The sequence below is a fragment of the Mustela nigripes genome, chromosome 4 (genome assembly GCF_022355385.1).
Source record: "Mustela nigripes isolate SB6536 chromosome 4, MUSNIG.SB6536, whole genome shotgun sequence".
Classification (NCBI taxonomy): Eukaryota; Metazoa; Chordata; class Mammalia; order Carnivora; family Mustelidae; genus Mustela; species Mustela nigripes.
Genome location: NC_081560.1, coordinates 18,630,626 through 18,651,009, shown reverse-complemented (window position 1 = coordinate 18,651,009; position 20,384 = coordinate 18,630,626). Strand labels below are relative to the sequence as shown.

Below are 20,384 nucleotides of genomic sequence, written 5' to 3'. Positions count from 1 at the left end.
GGCTCATTTGTTAAGCATCTGCCTTCGGCTCAGGTCATGATCCCAGGGTCTTGGGATTGAGCCCCTCATCAGGCTCCCTTCTCAGCGGGAGGCCTGTTTCTCCCTCTCCCATGTCCCCTGCTTGTGTTCCCTCTCTGTGTCTTTCTCTGTCAAATAAATAAATAAAATCTTAAAAAAAAAAAAAAAGAAGCTCTAAAATGCTAAAAACAAAGGGAATACTCAAACTCATCACTTCTTGATTCTTTTATCACACTTTACTACTATCTCTTGGGTTTTTGCATCTATTGAGCTAATGCCAGAAATACTTATTATTCTGGGTGTCGCTGGGCATCTCTCCCCGGCTCAAAGGTCAGTGACATCACATTGGTAGTGAAATCGTCCATGCTGGGAGTGTGTACACATGGAAACCAGCAAATGCTACTGATCAGGACTCCCTCATCTCCCTGGAGAGCCAGTGGCTAAACATTTCCCAGCACATTGCCAGTCCCGTGACTCTCTTCTACTGCTGCCAACAGTACCATCACTGATGATCTTCAACTGCATGAGTGACCATTTATCTTCAAGGTTACAAAACTCTTCCTCCAGTATGGCCATGCCTGTCTTTCATTTCCTTGCCCAGAGCCCTCGAGAACGCCAAGCACAGATTTTTACGGTAGAGCCATGGCTTCTCCTAGGCTGCCCTTCCTGCTCATTCTCAGTGAATCAGTCATGAATTCTCTCTTTGCCTCCCCCCACCATTTTCTCCCCCTCCTTCCCTCTCCTTCTTTCTTCTCCTTATTCTTCTTGAAAGCAAGGACTCTGGAGCCAGACTGACTGGCTTTTCCTCAGACCACACCATTCACTATATAGTGTGTCACCTCAAGTTTTTCCTAAGCTTTGTCTGCCTCAGTTTTGCCATCTGGCAAGTGGAGGTAATTGTATCTACCACATAAATAAATGAGCTAACAATTTAAGAGCACCTGGAATAAAGTGTGGCATACAGTAGGCAACCCATGCATACTGATTTACGAAAATCTACACCTCCAGTGGTTACCGAGCTCTGACCTGCACACTCGCTGTGTGGTAGAGAGTTGAAGTTCTCCATTCTAGAATATCAAAAGAAACACATGAAAATAAGGAAGAGAAAGCCTGGCTCGGGGATGGTGGCGCAGGAACAGTAGCTTTAGGGGACTGAGAAAAGGTTAACAAAATAAACCAGAGGAGAAGTCGAGAGCAGGAAGAGAGACAACAAATAAAAAGAAAAACAGTCACATTTCCAAATAATCTGCAAAGATTCAAATATATGTAATATAAACTTTTTCTCTTTTGTTGCAAATATATGTAATTGGAAAATAAAGGGATACTTTAGAAATACATAAAAACGTCCCATTTTGACTGAAGCAATGAAGTCAATTTGGATCCTCATTCTGGGCAGAAATGTGGTTGTCACACACTGAAGGTACTTAGGCAAAATCAGATTTGTATTGAGCAAGAGCCATGGAGACCGAGTGAGAGATGTCTGCCCGTGTCTATGAAAAACGCAAGCCCAGGAGCCTCAGGACCCATTTGTCTGACCATCTGGAAATCTCTAGTGATCTAAGCACTTAATTTTACCCTCATTTTTAGAACAAAAGGGAAACAATACAAGAAGAAAATGGGCAGCAGGGACATTCTACTTTTCATTAAAAAAAAAAAAATCATAGTGATAAAGGGAGCAAAGAGTTTAAAAGAAAAAAAAAAACGAGAAACCATTAAAATGAATTGAATGCTCTGTCTGTATTTTGCAGTAGGTTCTATTGTTTCCAGTTACATGAGAACTGTGGTAATTTTATGAATCATTAGAGTTTTTTTTCCAAATTGTATCCACATGCTCTTACAGTGCCTTCTAAGTTACCCACAGGAAGAGACTTTGAACAATTTTATTATTCCATTTAATACTTTTGAGTTTTATATTAATTTTGTTTTAAACAAATTTATACTTAAGATCCAAAGATAACATTGTGACAGCTGAATCTCTGTGTACTTAATTTCTCTTGCTTTTAAAAACATGTAAGCCTGTCTCATGTTCTCATCCCTGGTCTAATAAGAAACTCTAGAATGAATATGAAGTCCCAGTTTGGTAGAATGATGACTTCCCACTTAAAATCAAAAGCCTTCCTACCCCACCCCAAGGCTGAGCACAATCACAACCATTGAACATTGTCTGTTGGCATTTGTGCCTCATTAGGCATAGTGATCTGGAAAGCATGTCCTCTGCTAGTGATTCCTAGCCCCTCTATCCTAGCACAGTGGTCCCCAGTCCAGTCCAACCTGGGCCAGCCAGCCTAAAATAGGATGCACAGGAAATGGGAAAACTAAGGTCAGAGCACGCGTGTGTGTGTGTGTGTGTGTGTGTGTGTGTGTGTGTGTTTTCCAGTTTTCTTTCTTAGAAAGGACTTTTTTCTGATATTTTCCTCCATTTTCTTAGTGTTAAAATATTCATGCTTTTAATCATACTTTTATAAAGACAGTGGTATTATAAGTGATCTGTTTTTATTTTGTTTTATTTTAAGCACCTTAACTTGGCAACATAGTTGGATCTATGTTGGTTCATTTATTTTTCCTGGTTGGTGAAACCTTAAAGTTGGGAAATTATTGTACATGTGTTGGCTGTATCCTTCCCAGTGGCGTGGGTGTTTGCTGTGTGAAGAGATTGTCTTAGAAGGAAATACATCAAAGCTTCCATATTCTGATTTTTTTAACCACTAACCGTTCTTGATTCGGGAGCAGAGCTGCTTCCCTGGGCAGTACGTGGATGGTTCTCTTGCCTTTCCATTCACACAAGACTTTGGTGGGATGCCCTTGAGTTTGGTTTATCAGGATTCATTGTGGTAATTTCTGATTTCATGGAGGCCTCTCTCTTCCTCAGTAGTGTGCTTTGGTAATGAAAATCCAGGAAGGGTAAATGCGAATGACTCATCTCCTAAACTTGGGAAAATGGGTTAAAGGTGAAGTTGGTGGGCCAGCTGGAGATGTGGTTCACACAGACTATTATGCTCCTTGGGAACGGAGAAAGGAAGTTCAGTGTTCTTAAAGTTAGTCTTAAAACCACATTCAGAATCCTGGGTCCTAGTCACTTGATTTTTGCCCAGTGGCACATACTGGTTTCCTCAACGTACAGCGATCATATGGACCCATTCATTCGCTTTATTCCTAGAATGGGCTGGAATGCTAGGTTTGCAACAGCCCGTTTAATCAAAAACAAGACCTACTTTTAAAATACGTATGCGCGCTTCACAAATTTTGTCATCTCTCTCTGTATGAGGCACATCTGAGTTGTAGCTCTACCCTTGAACAAATTTTCCCTTGTGTGTGCACGCTTGCACGCTTGCTCGAACACTCTCTCCCTCAAACAGTTCCATATGTTCTATTTTCCTGGAAGCCAGGCTCCTTGCTCATTCTTCTCCTGAGGGGGCCCCAGACCTCACCTCTGAGCGCCATGAGTAACTGAGGCTGAAACAATGTGTAGGGCAACTTGTCAGCATAATTGATTGTTGGGTGGAACGAGCCACCCAAGACAGGTGAGCCCGCATGGAGTGGAACAAATGTGTGCATGTACGCGACTCCCACTGGGTCCGGCCGCACTTCCTCCTCTGACACGCTGCTTTGCATATCCATGACTCTTCCCTCATGACTCCTGCCTCGTTGTGGGTCATGCGTCTCCTGCTGAAGAGACCCGGCCTTTGCCGGCAGAAAAGAAGAAATATAAAGGTGCTGCTCTGTGAATGTCCAGCTTCGTTTGTCTGTTGGCACTAAATGGAGTGGCGAAGGATGTGAAATCTTTCAAAGGACAAAATAATCACAGAAAACGCTTGAAGGATACTACTACCTCAAGAGAAGGGTTTCTGTGGATACAGCCGCTTTGTGGCATGACAGAAACGAGTCAGAGTGGAACAAGAATTTGAGAACTATAAGGAAATGCAAACACTTAAGGCCACCTTTGGTGGCAGCTTGATGTTCTAGAGTTCTTTAAAAACCTCTTCCTAAGTGTTATACTTGTTCCTTGAAACTGCTTTTAAGTGTTAGACTTGCTAAAAAGTGGGGATGATAATGACTGCTCTACTTTCTCACAATCTGTTGGGATATTGATTGAGATATTTGCAAAGTACTCTGAGTTCTCAGGAAGAAGGGTGTTAAAAATTGCTATGGTGATGTTGTTAGCAGGGCATGGAAAATTACGCAAAAACATAATTTCAGAAAGATAACTTTAAAATAGTTTGGATTATTAGCCTGAGCCTGTATGGCATTCTTAGGTCCATAGTCCAGGACTTTCGCACAAGATGGGCATTCTGGGTGAACCAAAGAGTCCAGGTATCGGAAAGTATGAAGAGACAGAGCCTAGATTCCTTGCTTCCTCAAAACTGTCACTGAAGAGTCTCTTGGCTGAGCTTCTGGCATTGGAGTAGCCTTGACCTCCAGAAGGCCAGTCATGCAGAATAGCCTGGTGACCAGCAAGAGAGTTCCATCTCCATTTCCTATCCTGACTCTGTCCTGTCTGCTTGCTGGACTTCCCACCTCCCTCTCACTGACAGATGTCTCAGAGGAGCATCTCTGTCCCCTCACCACACAGGGCCTTCACAACTTCCCATAAATCTGGTTCTGGTTCTACCAGCTGTAGCACTGAAACCATCGTCTGAAGGTCATGGTGACATCTTTCCATAGTCACTCCTTATTCACCTTGACCAGGTGGCACCTGGCTTCTTAGACTGCCTGGAAAGATTAACTCATCACTCACTGTACCTGTTTTTACTACAAGCCGCAAAAGGTTCAGGCTGCCTGGGTTGACATCCTGACTAAAGCTACAGTCTTCTAGTTGCATGTCCTTGGACAACTCTTTGATCTCTTAGTACTTCATTTTCCTCAGCTATAAAATAAAGATAATAATACCCATCTTATAGATAGTTAAATAGAATTTATAAGGAGTTAAATGAGATGATGCCTATAAAGCTCTTAGACCTCTGTGTGACCCACTTCTTTATAATTGTTGTATTCCCCGATGCAGCATTGGGGTAGTGCCTGGCACGAAGTAGGTATTCAGTAAATATTGGATAGATTGACAGGTGGGTAGATAGGTAGGTAGCTTGTTCTCACATTCATTTTATATTCTACAAATGCTGTTTATTTTTGCAGGTATATCCAAAATAAGAGAAAGGAAACAGGGGTACTTGTGTATTTTACCTTCATTGATCAAGTCGCTAGGGGCTAGAATTTGGTTATCTTTGAATATATAAATTTCATGTAAGTTCATCTATATTTGTTCTTTTTCATGCCTTTTTACTTTTATTCTGTTTCTTGCTATTAGATTTTTCTTTGTGTAAATTCCCTTTGTTGTTTTTTTAAAAGACTTTATTTATTTCTTTGACAGGGACAGAGAGCATGAGCAGGAGGGGAGTGGCAGACAGAGGGAGAGGGAGAAACAGGCTTCCCACTGCACAGGGACCCCAGTGGGAGGATCATGACGGGAACTGAGGGCAGACGCTTAACTAACTGAGCCACCCAAGCACCCCATAAATTATCTTTTTAAAGAAAACAGTTTGTGTTGGTTGGGTTAAGGAAAAGAATGAAGGACGGTTGACTTTTTTGGTGGTTTTTTTTTTTTTTTAATGTGTATGTAATTAGACATTAGCACGTGGAATAATACGGGCCCTTTAAGCAGAAAGAGAGTAAAATTCCAGGGCACATGGCTACCTGGAGACAGTCTAACATTGGAGAGTTTTCCGTCTCCAGTGGAGGATTTTGTGAGTGGTTTGTTTGTTCATAAAAATCAGAGGACTTGACACTACCCCTCTTCCTTGAAACTCTTCTTTCTTGGCTTTTTCCATACTTCATTTTCCTCACTTTTTTTTTTTTTTTTATTTTTTTTGTCTCTGTCCCTGTTCTTTCTTTTCTTTCTTGGATCCTCTGCTCCCCCATCACCGCTGGCCAAGCCACTCAGACTCCTGCCAGGGCCTCAGAGGGTCAGCTGGCTGTCACGTCCTGCGTCTCTCACCGCCACGTGTCAGCCTCGTCCCCCTCCACTGTCCCCAGGACCGGGCACAGTGTGGGGCACTAGAGAGAGCATTGAGATGGGGGTCAAAAGGCCTGAATTCTTCATTTTTCCTTTCAGACTTCATTTCCTTTTTTCTTGCTGCTTTTAAGATTTTTTTTCTGTTAATCTCACTGGTTTTCAACCATTTGGTGATAACGCGTCTTGCTGTAGTCTGTCACCTTCCGTTTGAGGTTCGCGGAGCTTCTTGGATCTGTGGGCAAAAAGTTTTCATCAGGTGCAGAAAATGTCCAGCCATTATGTATTTCTCCTGCCCTCCACCTCCTTCGGGAACGTTAGTTACAAATATTAGCGTGTAACGTTAGTTACATATATTAGCTTGCTTGATACTGTCCCATGGACAGTTCACTGACTCTCTGTTTCATTGTTGTCATTTGTTCCCTCCGTGTTTTATTTTGGGTAGTTTCTATTGCTGTGTCTTCCATTTCTCTTGTCATGTTCACGTTTTGCTTTATGTTCTTGAACATAAGAACATATTTATCACAGTGGTTCTGACCTCCTTGTCTACTCATTCTATCATCTGTGTCATCTCTGGGACTGTGCTTCTGAACTATTTTCCTTTTCCTTATGTATTCTCCCACATCTTTGCATACCAGGCAGACTTCTGTTGAATGCTGGGCATGCTGATTTATTATTACTATTATTTACAATTTGGGGTGCTGGATTTTATTGTAGTGCTTTAAATATTATTGAGATTTGTTTTAGGACACGTTTTAGCAATAGAATTACGCTGATCATTTCAAGATGTGCTTCCAGGCTTTGTGAGACATGTCCAGGGCAACCTTTAATCTAAGGCTAGTTTGCCCCCACTCCCCCTTCTACCTGAGACACAGTCCCTTCCTGAGGACTCAGTCCAACGCCGTGTCTATGAGGCGGCTCATCACTCTAGCTAATGCAAACCATTCCTGGCCCTGTGTGAAGTCTGGGAATAACACCTGCTTTTTTCAGGTAGTTCTTGGACCAGCATTTTTAATTCCTGCCCCACAGGCATAGATCAGTACTCAGCCAAAGATTTGAGGGGATTCTGCTAAAGACTTCCAGAAAGATCTGGCACTCTCCCTCTCCCTTGGTTTTTCTGTACAGCTTCCCTCCCCTCAAGTATTTCACCCCACAAAGGCTTCCTTCCCTTAACCTTCCAAAGCTCCAGATTCTGTGTCCTCCCCTCAGTGTGAGTTCCAGGCACCTTACGGGCGCCCCCCACCCCTTCCCTGCATGGTGGCCTGGAATCTCCAGCCGGGCACTCACAGGGCCCACTTCGTATACTTTCTCCAGCTTCTGAGAACTAGTGCTTCCTGTGTTTCCTCTGGGTTTCTCGTGTTTGAAGCAAAGGCTTCAAGCTATTTCATACCAAAATACTTTAGTATTACTCCTCTACAAAATAAGGCCATTTTCTTCATTATCACAATGACATTGGCATGGTTATGGGTGTGAGCAGTAAGTTCTCAGTATCTTCTGATATCTAGAAATTTGAGATTTCCCACATTTTGCAAAAGTGTTCTTTACAATAAGTTTAGCCGAACTAGGATTCCATCTCCGACTGTGGCTCTTTTATTCTAGAACAGTCCTTTTCTCCCCCCAACATTGATGTGTTGAACAGAGCCAGCTACCTGTGCTCTGCACTGTTCCATGTTCTGTATTCCTCTCATAGCTTCCTGTTTCCTCTTACTTGATACAGATCTAAAAGTGTGATTAGGGGTGCCTGGGTGGCTCAGTGGGTTAAGTCACTGCCTTCAGCTCAGATCATGGTTCCAGGATCCTGAGATGGAGCCCTGCATCGGGCTCTCTGCTCAGCAGGGAGCCCACTTCCCTTCCCCTCTCTCTGCCTGCCTCTCTGCCTACTTGTGATCTCTGTCTGTCAACTAAATAAATAAAATCTTTTTAAAAAAATAAAAGAGCGATTAGATTGATGTCAAATGGTGTCAGTAAGAATATATAATGGATGATGTTAGATTTCATGTTCCATCACATACGCAGACCTTCCTAACATTAGTGATGTGAAGGTTGACCCCTGGACGGGAATTGCAACCATCTCGTTTCTCCACCGTGTAGTTACGGTTTTCCTCGTGTGTCCAGAAAGTAATCTCTGCAGTGTATTTTTGCCACTACAAAAAACGTTCATTTTCCCTATCAACTTTCATCGATTTGTTTTAATGTAATGGATAATCTTTACCCAACTCAGTTGTTTTATTAGAGACTATAAAATGATTTTCTTTTTTTTTTTTTTTTTTTAAGATTTTATTTATTTATTTGTCAGAGAGAGAGCGAGCGAGAGCGAGCACAGGCAGACAGAGTGGAAGACAGAGTCAGAGGGAGAAGCAGGCTCCCTGCAGAGCAAGGAGCCCGATGTGGGACTCGATCCCAGGACGCTGGGATCATGACCTGAGCCGAAGGCAGCTGCTTAACCAACTGAGCCACCCAGGCGTCCCATAAAATGATTTTCTAATTCTGTTATTCCCTACTTCCTAGTTGGCATTCTTCATTAAAGGAGCGCTTTTCCCTATTTGGTAATCCTGAGATAGATATGGTTTCTACCAGAAAGACAGAGTAAATGAGTAATTCTTTCTCTTTATCAATTTTCAAAGAATTTGATTCAATAGTCACCTCAAAGGGTGACAAACGAATTTTTTTCTGTCTCCTGATATTGATTTTTCATGGTTTTTTTTTTCCCAATAAAAATCATCAACTACAATAATTGATTCCACTTGATGCTCTAATCATCAGCTTTGGCCAGAGGGATCTCAGAGACCTGGATTCTAGGTTTTGAAGTATCCTAAGCCAACTGTGTACCCTTGACAGGCCCTTTAATATTTGTTCTGGTTTTCCTTTTTAAAGCCAGAGAAATGGACTGTGGATAGTTGCTTACAGCTCTAGGATTAGGATTCTGAGCTCCGCCCACCACCTTATCCACTGCCCTGCTTCTGTCCCCACAGGAAGAAGCCCTCGGCCTGCCACCCAGGCCTTCCTCGGGCGAGCGCCCTCTGGCCCGTCAGTCCTTCCTTCCAGCCTCTGTGGACTCCCGTTTGCCACCCAAGACCAGCCTTTCCCTGGTCTGAAACGCCTTGCTGCTCCCTCCCCGCGCATTCTGAACCTGCCCCATCTTCCAGGTCCCGGTTCAGTTCTTCCCACCTTTTCACTGCTCTTCCCCTACAGTGTTTTTTTTTTTGCTCTTAACTGGCGTCTTCTCTTGGAATATTACTTGTTTCAAGAGCATTGCTTGGCACAAAAGAAGTACTACAGCTGCTAATGTTGTTGAACTTCTGTGTCTTCTGCAGCACTGTGTATTTTGCTGAATAGCAATCTTAAGGTACTTGTGTGTGTGTGTGTGTGTGTGTGTGTGTGTGTGTGTTGGGCTAGAGTCTTATAAGTGTCAATGTCCACCTTTTCATTAATGTATTTCCGCTCCCTGGGTTCCCTTACCTATCCAGGGGAACCGATAACCTGGACCCAGTCATATTGATCTGAAGCATGTATCTCACAGTCTAACCAAGCACAACCGTTGTATACTTTTTCCCCTCTCCTGCTACATTGTTTTGTTTTGAATATGAAATCACAAGCCCCTAAATAAACCTCATAAAGAGCCAGCTGTGCTGATAAGATATGTTAGGCACAGATTTTCCTCAAGCAGAGTGATCCTCTAGCCAAAATGTTAAGAAAATATTAGGAGTAGTTTACGTAACATACATTTTCCAAGTTATTGACTGACAGGTAAATTTTATGATCACTTATGTGAATTCTCAAGAGATACAGTATTGCTGATTGCCCAAAATTTGACCTTGTATTCTTTGTTTAAGCCTATTTATGAACTATAATTCTCTTCAACCTGCCAGAATGTGTTTCCCTGTTCGTTATAGAAGTTTGTCTTTTCTCAAGAGTAGAACCTTTTGAAATTACCTTCCTACAGTTGGAGTGGATCATCTAATAAGTAGTGACGTCCGACAGGATTAGTCTGTTGCATTTTCATGCTGGAGAGGGTAAAAGAGGGATATTCCAAATACGTAGGTAGGTACCAGGCACACATTTGTTATGCAAGGACCACCGACATTAACTCTATGACTTCTGTCATAGCCTTCCCGATGGAGACACACACACACACACACACACACACACACCCTTCATCACAGCACTTCCCTGAATCTCATGCTATTTCACATTCTTGCTGCTCTTTTACCTGAAGTGCTTTCCCCCCATTTTTGTCAATCTGTAAGTTATTATCGATCTTTCAGAAATCAAGTCAAAGATAACTTCCTCTTTCCCACCACTTCCCTACCACTACCCCAGTGCAGTTAACTTTCCTTCTCTCTGCTTCTGCTGTACAAAGTACAGATGCCCAGGATAGTAGCGCCTATGAGACTTTATGGTCTTTTTATTTGTGAACTCACTGGTCTCCTCCTACTAATATCGAAAACCGCTGGAGGGTGGAAACCTTCTCTGATCTGGCTTTTTATCTCCTGAAGTTATCTCTTTTTGTCTCCTCATATTTGGGTCAGAGAAGATATTTACATAATAAATGTGTATCTCTTTAATAATTAAGTTCCCCGCCCTACCCACAGGCAGTTTCTCATCTTTCCCAAAGTTGGCATCCAATGGTCTATAATAGTGTCATCACAATTTGAACATAGCCCGTGAGTGAAAACCACTGCTCTAGAATACTTATGCACGTACAGATGGTGCTGTCAGACAAGTTGTTGAAGGATACCTATTCTTTTGTATAATAGTTGGACAGAATTGTGCATGACTGACATCTATCATGCCTGTACGTAACCACCAACCAGATGTCCCTCCCATTTGGGCTCTTCCCCTCCCCTAACAAAAGTATATTCATCCGCGTTCTCCAGAGAAGTAGAACCAAAGGGGCAGGAGAGAGATGTTCTAGGTGTTTTTAACAGGAGGCCTAATGGAAGTTGGGAAGAGTTTTTCTACAGAAAGGAGGTTTTAGCTGGGATCTGAAAGATAAGGCAGAAGGGGACAGAACTTCGTAGGCAAGTGCAGGGCCCTGAAATGGGAGCGAAGAACTGAAGAAGCCCCAGGTAGGAGGATCCCAGAGAGGCAAGGGGAGGTGGTTAGCCGATGGCTGGAGGAGGAGACAAGCCCAGTCATAAAGGGCCTTGCTGATCTGAAGAATGTGAACCCTTGTGCACTTAAGAGCTTTAAGTTGGTGAGAGACATAATCAGACATTACTTTTAAACTTAGAAACTATAAACCATACAAACCTTAAGTGGGAAGAATTTGTACATATGTGTTTACTCGTGAAACAGCTGCTCAGTGAAGATGTTTCTAGTACCTGGAAGGTTCTCACCTTCTCCATCAGGGCCCATGTCCTCCAAGGGTGGCCACTGTCCTGACTTCTGCCACCAGAGATGACTTCTGCTTGTTTTCGAACTACAACAAAAGCCAATATGCAGTTGTTTCACTTCGTGTCTTAATGCTTTACTCGGCACACGGTCAGCGAGATCACACGCAGTGGTGGCTCGCCCTTTTTCGTTGCTCTGTAGTATTCCACTGTGTGACTACACCATGTGGTCTCTGCCCCTTCAGCTACTGATGGACACGACAGTCGCCTCTTTTTTTGCAACTGCTATCACTCCCGGTGTTCCTGTCTTTTGATGGACTTATGCATTCATTTCCGTAGGAGACGGAAGTCTTCAACAGATCGCTCTGCTTGTGAAGTAGAGGATGGAGGGGAAGAGAGTAGAAGGGCATTTGCTCAGGTGCCAGCTCCTTGGATGCACAGATTTTTACCAGACAGCTTATTAAAGGAGCAGACCCATTCAGAACATTTTAAACCTCACACAAATCAAAATACAGATTAAAAAACGAAAAGCAGACTTCATTTTGGCTTGCAGCACTATTGTCATCACTGTAGCTGTTATTGTTCACAGCAAGCTTTGACGTGGACCTGATAATAATTAGAAGGATGGCGTGGTGTGACAAGCTTTACTGATTGGTAGTTGAATTTATGTCCCAATAAACAGAAACATTATTGTCCTCATCTAACATTTGTGAAGTCCCCTCCCTCCATAATTGCTGGTGTGTGTGTGGGAGGGGTGGTAGTGTGGGGGTGTGTCTGAAGTTACTGTTTCCTCTCAAATGCTTCCTCAAAGTGGTTTTCAAGAACCTTGGGTTCTTGCAGTATCTCTGAACCATTCCTGTTCCAGGGACTAAAACAGCCCACATACAGAGACTACATTCTCCAAACTCCAGATTTTTTTTTAAAAGATTTTATTTATTTGACACAGAGAGACACAGCAGGAGAGGGAACACAAGCAGGGGGAGCGGGAGAGGGAGAAGGAGACTCCTCGCCAAGCAAGGAGCTTGACGCAGGGCTCTATCCCAGGACCCTGGGACCATGACCTGGGCCGAAGTCAGACGCTTAATCAACTGAGTTACCCAGGTGCCCCCAAACTCAAGGTTTTTGGTTTTGTTTTTCCTGACTTGTGAGTTTATTTATATTTCTTTAAACTTTAAAATTGACACAGAAAATGTTAGGTGAAATTCAGAATATTTTTGTAGAGAAACAAAATCTGTACTCACAGTTAATATTCAGCCGATAGAACTGTGGGAATTAAGATACAGTAATATAGTAATACAGAGGCCGTGGGTCCGATTTCACCGCACACGTCCGGCTGTTAGCTCACTATTTTGCATCATAATTCTACTCTAAATCTGTCTTTTCACCATCCTGAATGTGCTGTGCATTTTCATTAATCAACACTTCTTGAACACCTACAATATGCCAGATACTTTGCTCCTAGGTCATAGAGATATGGAGGTGTAGTCACTGATTAAGGGAATCGATAGTCTAGCAGAAGAGACAGTCAAGTGAACCAATGGGTGCCATACCCCATTGAGGGCTTGAACTAAATTGTGCCGAGGATGTTCTGGTAGCACTGACAAGGGGCATTTGAATCAGAGCAGGTAGCCTTTGAGCTGACTTTTCAAGAATGGCAGACGTGTGCTAGGAAGGACATGCCAGTCCCAGAGATTAGGAAACTCAAAGACACAGGGGCCGTAAGTAGCTTGATGTGGTCAGGGAATAACTAATAGCTTCTTATGGTTAGCATGCTTGGAGAAGTGGGAGAGAAGGTTAGAGAGGTAAGCAGAGGCCAGAACTTAAAAGTCTGGGCATGTAGGAAAGGTGCGGACTGAGGAGGAGGCTCAGATTCTCACCGGGTTCCTAGCTGGACTCCCTGTGAGTCTTCAAACAGGTTGCTGGACGTAGGGTCTTCATCAGTATGACCGGAGAATTGGAGAGTCATTCCCAAACCATGTTCTGGAAACACCATTCCAGATGTGAAAAGATCTATGCTGTGCTGTGAAAAATGTTGTCTTAAATAATTAAGGGAAGATTGAATACCACATTTGCCTCTTTCAGATTCACAGTGACATTAGCATGGTAAAAGTTTCCAAAGTCATCCGATAAAGAAACCACTTCAGTTTTCCTTTTCTCAGCATTTTCCAAATTACTTGAACTTAGATTCCATTTTTTCTAATATTACTATTAGTATCCTGTTGCAGAGCCCCATTTGGCAAACAATGGACAAGGTCTTAAAGGTCCAGTCATCTTCATGTATTTGTTAAATTTTTTTTTAAGCACAGAACCAAAAATCTGGTCCTTATATACCTCTTCCTATTTTAGTCCGCTGGTGCATCTCTATAAGAAACTTTAGCTATTTTTCATAGCAATGGCTTTTTTATTGCATCCGCTATCTTGGGATTTTTTTTTTCCTTTTCTCATTTTTCATGTCATGCCCAGACTTTATTACCTGGTAATAAGTTGCAAGAAATGAGAATTGAGTTGCTTCTAAACAAATATCAATCACTTGTGATATGTTTAGTAGAAATTCTAATGAATATAATCAGGGTTTTACTTATTATAAAGTCATTAAATTCACCATTGGCAAATCCCAAAATTAATAACAAGTTAATACATCATTTGAGGTGCCAGAGAGATCAAATAAATAAAAACAGAATTGACCTTGTTAAAAATTTGATATTTTCAACACTTAACTGTCAGAGCCACTGATTTGGAAATTGTAATAAATTCTTGGAAAATGGGAACTTCCCCCCCCCACCCTGTAAAAATCCCCATCATTTGGCAAACTACAGTGTCATTTTCCTTGAAGAGAATATAGTGATTGATTACCCAAAGTGCTACCATGACAAGGTAAACCAACCAAATAGCTGGAAAATTATGTGTAATCAGATAGCATCTCATAGGCTTTTTGTCGATCACGATCATTAGAATTAAACTACGACCTTATAATCATTCCCTGTAGGTACTGCCTACTTACCCCAAAACCCTTATCTCAGAGGGATGTTCCCAGGTGCTTGCATTTTCCCTTCTCCTCTGATTCGGTCACAGGAATAAACACAGACCACCCTGAACCCACCCAGCGGCACTGCGGCGTGCTGGTGTCTAGGATCCCTGACGTATGTGACATTCGAGAGGTTCATTTCTGTGTGCTAACATTATTAGTACTGTTTCCCTTATTAGTTGCCTTGTCCTGAAGGACCTGAGAGGTCGTCAACCAGTGGGGGAGGGGAAGAATGGGAGATGGACAAAAGGGAATGAGGAACGCCAGTCTTGCTTTCGAGAAGTTGACCATCGAATCAGGGAGACCAAACACACCTGAGACGATCTGAGAACAATTAGACATCTTCCCCTCTGTGTAAAAGCACCAGCCCGCCAACTGAATCCCAGAGTGATGAAGGCCAGTCGAGGAGCCACCAAAGCATCCTTGGTTATTAAAAGACTAAATTGAGTCATAAGAAAGGAAGCGGTTACCCAAACCTGCCCGGAGTTAATTATCAATAGCTTAATTGGAAATAGAACCAGGCCCTTTCTCTCAATAAACCCGAACAATTTCCCCGTGCTCCTCTTCCCTGCGGTGTTTTAGATTTTAAGGGGGCTTTGTTAGGATGGCTGACTCCACTCTGCTTTATTAATTGCTGTCCACGTGTTGTAGGATATCCTGTGTTTTGAATCGGGATGAGGATTTTAGATGCTTCTGAGCAGCATGGGGACATGTAGCAAAGCCAAATCAATTCCTGTCACTCACACACAAACACAGAGGCACGGGATTCATGGATCAGGGCGAAGCTGCACTGCTTTATTCTTAAAATCAATACAGAAAAGGAAGTTGAACTTGTGGGGATTCTTTGGAGACCATAATTTGGTTTCCTGTGAGGTTTAGCCTTACAGAATACAACGGTTCCTTCCTTTTCACCTTCTGATTATTTTACTTCGGGAGGGGGGAGGTCATGGGGGGCAGGACAGAAGATAAGAAGCCTCTGTAGCCACATAATCTTGAATAAGCACGCGCGCATGGGGAACTCATAACTCAAGCTGATCCTCCCCATTGTGTTGAGAAAAGCTGTCCAGTCGTAGCCATTCTTTGTATTTTCAGAAGAAGAAAAAAAAAAAAAAATGAACCAAGACCCTGTACCCCATAGTCTGCATTTAAGCAGAATAAAATGCTTTTGATTTTTTTCCCTCCCAACAGGTCACTGTCAGCATAGGAAAAAAAATTTCTTTTTTAATGTTTACTTTTATGGCCGTGTCTACCATAGCTTCTGTAATTCTGTGTAAATAAACACGTCTTCAACAAACCAATTGTTGATCAAAGGCTTCCAGGGTGGAGGGAATGTGATTAATGCTAGTAGGCATGTGATTAATATTTACTCCACGGTAATTCTGCTCCTTCTGAAAGAGGCAGGTATTAATGGTTTCAACAACGCGGTCTTGTCTTCATCCAAGATTTCAAGTTGATTGAATATGCCTCTTTACAGATAGAACGCTGACTGCCACACAGTACTATCAGTCTCTAGCTGCAAGATGGGCTTATTATTATGTTTCCCTGGGAAATTTCTCTAATTCCATTCTTAAAATATGTCCGAGTCCCTTTGGACACTGCTTCTGCAGTGGTGGAAACAGTAGGAAATGCTCTGATTTAACGAGGAAGTGGGGCTACAAGTTGGGAGACTCAGGGCTACCTCCAAGGCAGAGAGGTGTAGTTAAAAGGGTGTGGCTTGTAGCTCTTGGCTCTGCTGACTTCATTCTCTAAGCCTATTCCTTCATCTTTTATATCTTTTATTCTTTTTTTTTTTCAGTGTTCCAAGATTTATTGTTTGTATATAACACCCAGTGCTCCATGCGATACGTGCCCTCCTTAATACCCATCCCTGGGGCGTGCCTGGGTGGCTCAGTGGGCTAAGCCTCTGCCTTCGGCTCAGGTCATGATCCCAGGGTCCTGGGATCGAGTTCCGCATCGGGCTTTCTGCTCAGAGGGGAGACTGCTTCTCTCCCCCTCTCTCTGTCTGCCTCTCTGCCTACTTGTGATCTTTGTCTGTCAAATAAATAAATAAAATCTTTAAAAATAAATAAATAAAATAAAATAGAACCTTTAAAAAAAATTCCCCTCACCGGCTCACCCATCCCCCTACACCACCTCCCCACTAAAACCCTCAGTTTGTTTCTCAAAGTCCACAGTCTCTCATGGTACATCTCCCCCTCTGATTTCCCCCAATTCACTTTTCCTTTCCTTCTCCTAATGTTCTCCGTGTTATTCCTTGTGTTCCTCCAGATCCTGGAAGGCATTTTTCTCTGAGTTGCCTTTTGTAGGTCCCTAATCTCAAAGTACAGCCTTGGATGCAATAACTCAGTCTCCAGCCAAACATGCATTTTCTTTCTTAAAAGCCATAGCCATATCTCGTGGATGCCAAGAATTTCATAAAATCATTCCATAAACCCCTGTCCTGTGTCTCTCCACAGAAAGAACTTTCTCAGGCCTTTGGAAGACCAGCATCATGCAAATTAATTATTTGGTTGTTTTTAATCGATATGTGTCAGTGTCGTCTCCCCCAGGAAAGCTCGTGTCTTAGATGATGGCATTCTTGCAGTTGGCCTTTCTTGTCCTACACATGACTTGAATTTAAAAAAAAAGAGAGAGAGAGAGAGAGAGAACAACTCATGAATTTCTGTGTCGTCTTGCAGAGCACAATCATTGTGGAGAAGACCGTGCAGGACCTCATGAACCTGATGCACGACCTGAGCGCCTACTCAGATCAGTTTCTCAACATGGTGTGCGTGAAACTCCAGGAGTACAAGGACACCTGCACTGCGGCCTGCAGGTAGACCTTCGGCGGCGACCCTGACCAGTGTCCTGCTTGGGGATACTGTTTCTCCACCATTCTAGAAAAGGACCAGTTTTGCGCTTGGCAAGGGCATTGACAAGAGCATGTGCCTCCTAGATGCATGTGTGGTCACGCCAACGGAGGGAATGGGAGGGACCAAGGGACAGAACCACTTAGGACCTCTGCTGAATGGCAGAGACAAGGTGTCAGCCTGGACTTCCATGAAAACCTAGAATCGTTAAGACTTGTCTTTGGGGAGATGCCAAATAGTGGTCGGTCCATCTCATGATCCTGAAAGATCTTTAAAGGAGAGCAATTTGAAATTCTTGGGATCCCTTAATAATCTGCAATGTAGTTTCTTTTTAGTTCTTAAAATGTGCTTCTCCAGATGCTTGATCTGTAGCCTTCCGACCACAATGACAGGACAGTTAGGCCTGTTTCCAGCATCCACAGAACTGAAACACCATTGTTATGAACTGGAAAACCTTTAGTTTTCCCTCTGATTTCTTTTCTCTGGGCTCAGACATCTCATTGAGCTATGGAACAGATCCTAGCACTTCTGGTAAGAAGCAAATTAGAGGAGTAAATGATGGTCTGGTTGACAAGACCTGAAACAATTAGGGAAGAAAAGAGTATATGATAAAACACTAAAATTAATGTGATCTATAATTAAGGAGAGGTAGGAAAGTACAGTAATCAGGGGCTACTTGCACAAAACGGGACAAAAGAACAGAAAGAAGGAAAGATGAGAGAGAAAAAGAGTCAGAAAAGATTTCGCAGGTGAGATGTGTGGGTGTGTGCTGGCTTTAGAAAGACCGATGGGATGTAGGGAGGCAGACAGAATATAGGACATTTCAGGGACACAGGGGAAGTACCAGTATCATTGCCTGTTAGTTCAGCAAAATCATTACCTTCCTTGTGTAGGACCCAGTGCTGGACACGGGGATTCTTAGTACATTCTGGCATCGCCTTTGCCAGAGATTTATTGAGCATTTACCAGGTCTGAGACAATGTGAGTATGTGAGGATAAAGTAGTCTGTCAATCAGAGATCATAACTGGAATGAGTTTGTCTTCTTGGTAGAGAATAGAAAAGGAAATCAGAGACCACTGTCCACGGTGTTAATTTATGATAGAGAACATAAGATAAGTAGACATGCTCTAGGAGGAAGAAACAAACGACTTGAGGACAGGAGCCCCCCCGTGACAGGTAGGAAGTAGGCCTTGTGGAGAATGAGGAGGACTTAGACGGGATTTGGGCTAAAGAGCTGAAGGAAGGAACCAGAGCAATGACAAGGAGGTGGGAAGAGTAGGGAAAGAAAGAACAAATGATGAATGTTTGGGTTTTGGAAAGGAAGGCTGAGCCAACATGGAGGCTCTTGAATAGAGACTCAGGGAACTTGGCCTTGTACGATTAGGTAGTGAGGAACCACTGATGAAGAATAAATGGGAGTACCAGGCACAGACCTGTGCCTCAGGGAGACTTTTCTCAGCTTTGTGTGTGATGGGCAGGAAAGGCAAGAGTGTGGAGGAGGAGGGAGAGAAAGAGAGGCAACGAGTTTCTGAATTGAAGAGAAGCAAAAGAGATAGTGAGGAAGCGACAAATCAGGAGACACTAGGAGGCAAATTTGTAGGACGCGGCCACTGGTTGGCTGTAGAGGGCAAGGAAATCTATGAAGAAATAGTAGTTGAAATTAGCTTTATCTTTTCTGTGCTGTGTTTGTAGAGAATTTTTTTTAACTTGAATTCAAGATCTCACATTTACCCATTAAATTCAATGTTATTTTTAGCTCATCGTTTCAGTCTTCTGAGATATTTTTGAATCCTCATTCTGTCATCAGAAAATCTTAGCTCTTCCCCAAATTCCTTGTCATTCTTGATTTTATAAGCAATCTTTTAGTTTCTTTATGTATGTCATTTGGGAAAAAAAAATGTTCAACAGGACAAGGCTAAGTTGAGAATTTGGGGGCATACCTCTCAAGACTTCTTTGAGATTCTCATTCCTGTGTTACCCAGTATTTCAGGAGTTCCTGGGGTTTTCTAAATGTGAAATCAGACTATACCTCAACAGCAGGCTCTGGAACCTACATCTGAATGCGGACTTTGCCACTTCTTAGTTCCTATGACCTTGAACAACAAGTTACTCAGTCTCCCTGTACCTTAATTTCTCATCTGCAAGAAGGAATAATAAATCTCCCCTCATAGGGTTGTTTTGAAAATGTTAGTCTTCTAGAGTTGTTTTTAGCAAAATAGTAAGTTTCCCCCAAAATGATTAGCTGTGATTCTGATTACAAAGATGACCCTTACCACCATTCATGGTGGTACTTCCTATATTTAATCATCTGCCCCCATAAGAGACTTGTTAGATTTCTTGCTGGTGTCCTTGCAGTCCTAACCTTTACAAGGCAGCTCCCCCTCCCTCAGGTCTCCCCAGAGTGGGCACATACAGGTGTGCAAAAGAGGGTACAAGGTATCCTTCTACTTTCAGGACCCACTGCCCCTGCTGTGTAGAACCTTTGTTAAGAGTTCTGGAAACCAAGGGTAATTTGACCTTGACCTTGAGCCAGATTTACCATTTCCTATATCAAATCAATGAGTTCCCAAGTTAGGATAGGAACAAAGGCATGTGACTTGTGCGTTGGGAGGTCTTCCTGGCTCTGAATGAGGACCACTTCCTAATTGTTCACAAACCATCTTGAATAATCTGTTCTAGAATTCTGCCTTTAACTCCAAACTCACCTGATTTCTGTCATATACTTTCTTTTCTTTTTATGAACATCTTTGCTCTTGGGCATTTTTCACTGTTTGCCAGGATATACCTCTAAGATGATCGAGAATGGGTCTGTGATTCTCTGCTCTGAGTTATTTCTAGTGCCCCAAGGTCCTTGCCTACATGTATTAAGCCTGTCAGGATATTCTTTAATTCCAGTAACTGTTGACACAGTTTGTTAGCCCATCCTGAAAGCAACATACTGGTTTCTAGGATTTCATTCATTCAGCCGATGTTTCTTGAGTACTTGTAGAGTTTGTAGAGACAGTGATGAACCAAAAGACAAGATGCTGCTTTTATGAAGTTGACATTCTTCTGGAGATGGAAGAGAGAAGACAGACAATAAATAGGATGAGAGACACAAAGAATTTTAAAATAATAAGTACTGTGGGGGGCGGTGGGGGGGAATGCAATAGGG

The 20,384-nt window shown here is 42.6% G+C and overlaps 1 protein-coding gene across 1 annotated transcript in view; it reads left to right on the top strand.

Moving 5' to 3' along the window:
• EXOC4 (exocyst complex component 4) overlaps window positions 1-20,384 on the top strand; it is a 731,315-nt gene that overhangs the window by 560,075 nt on the left and 150,856 nt on the right. Inside the window, exon 12 of the mRNA XM_059396386.1 lies at window positions 17,059-17,195. Coding sequence (XP_059252369.1) covers window positions 17,059-17,195 — 137 coding nt within the window. The remainder of the gene's footprint in view (window positions 1-17,058; window positions 17,196-20,384) is intronic.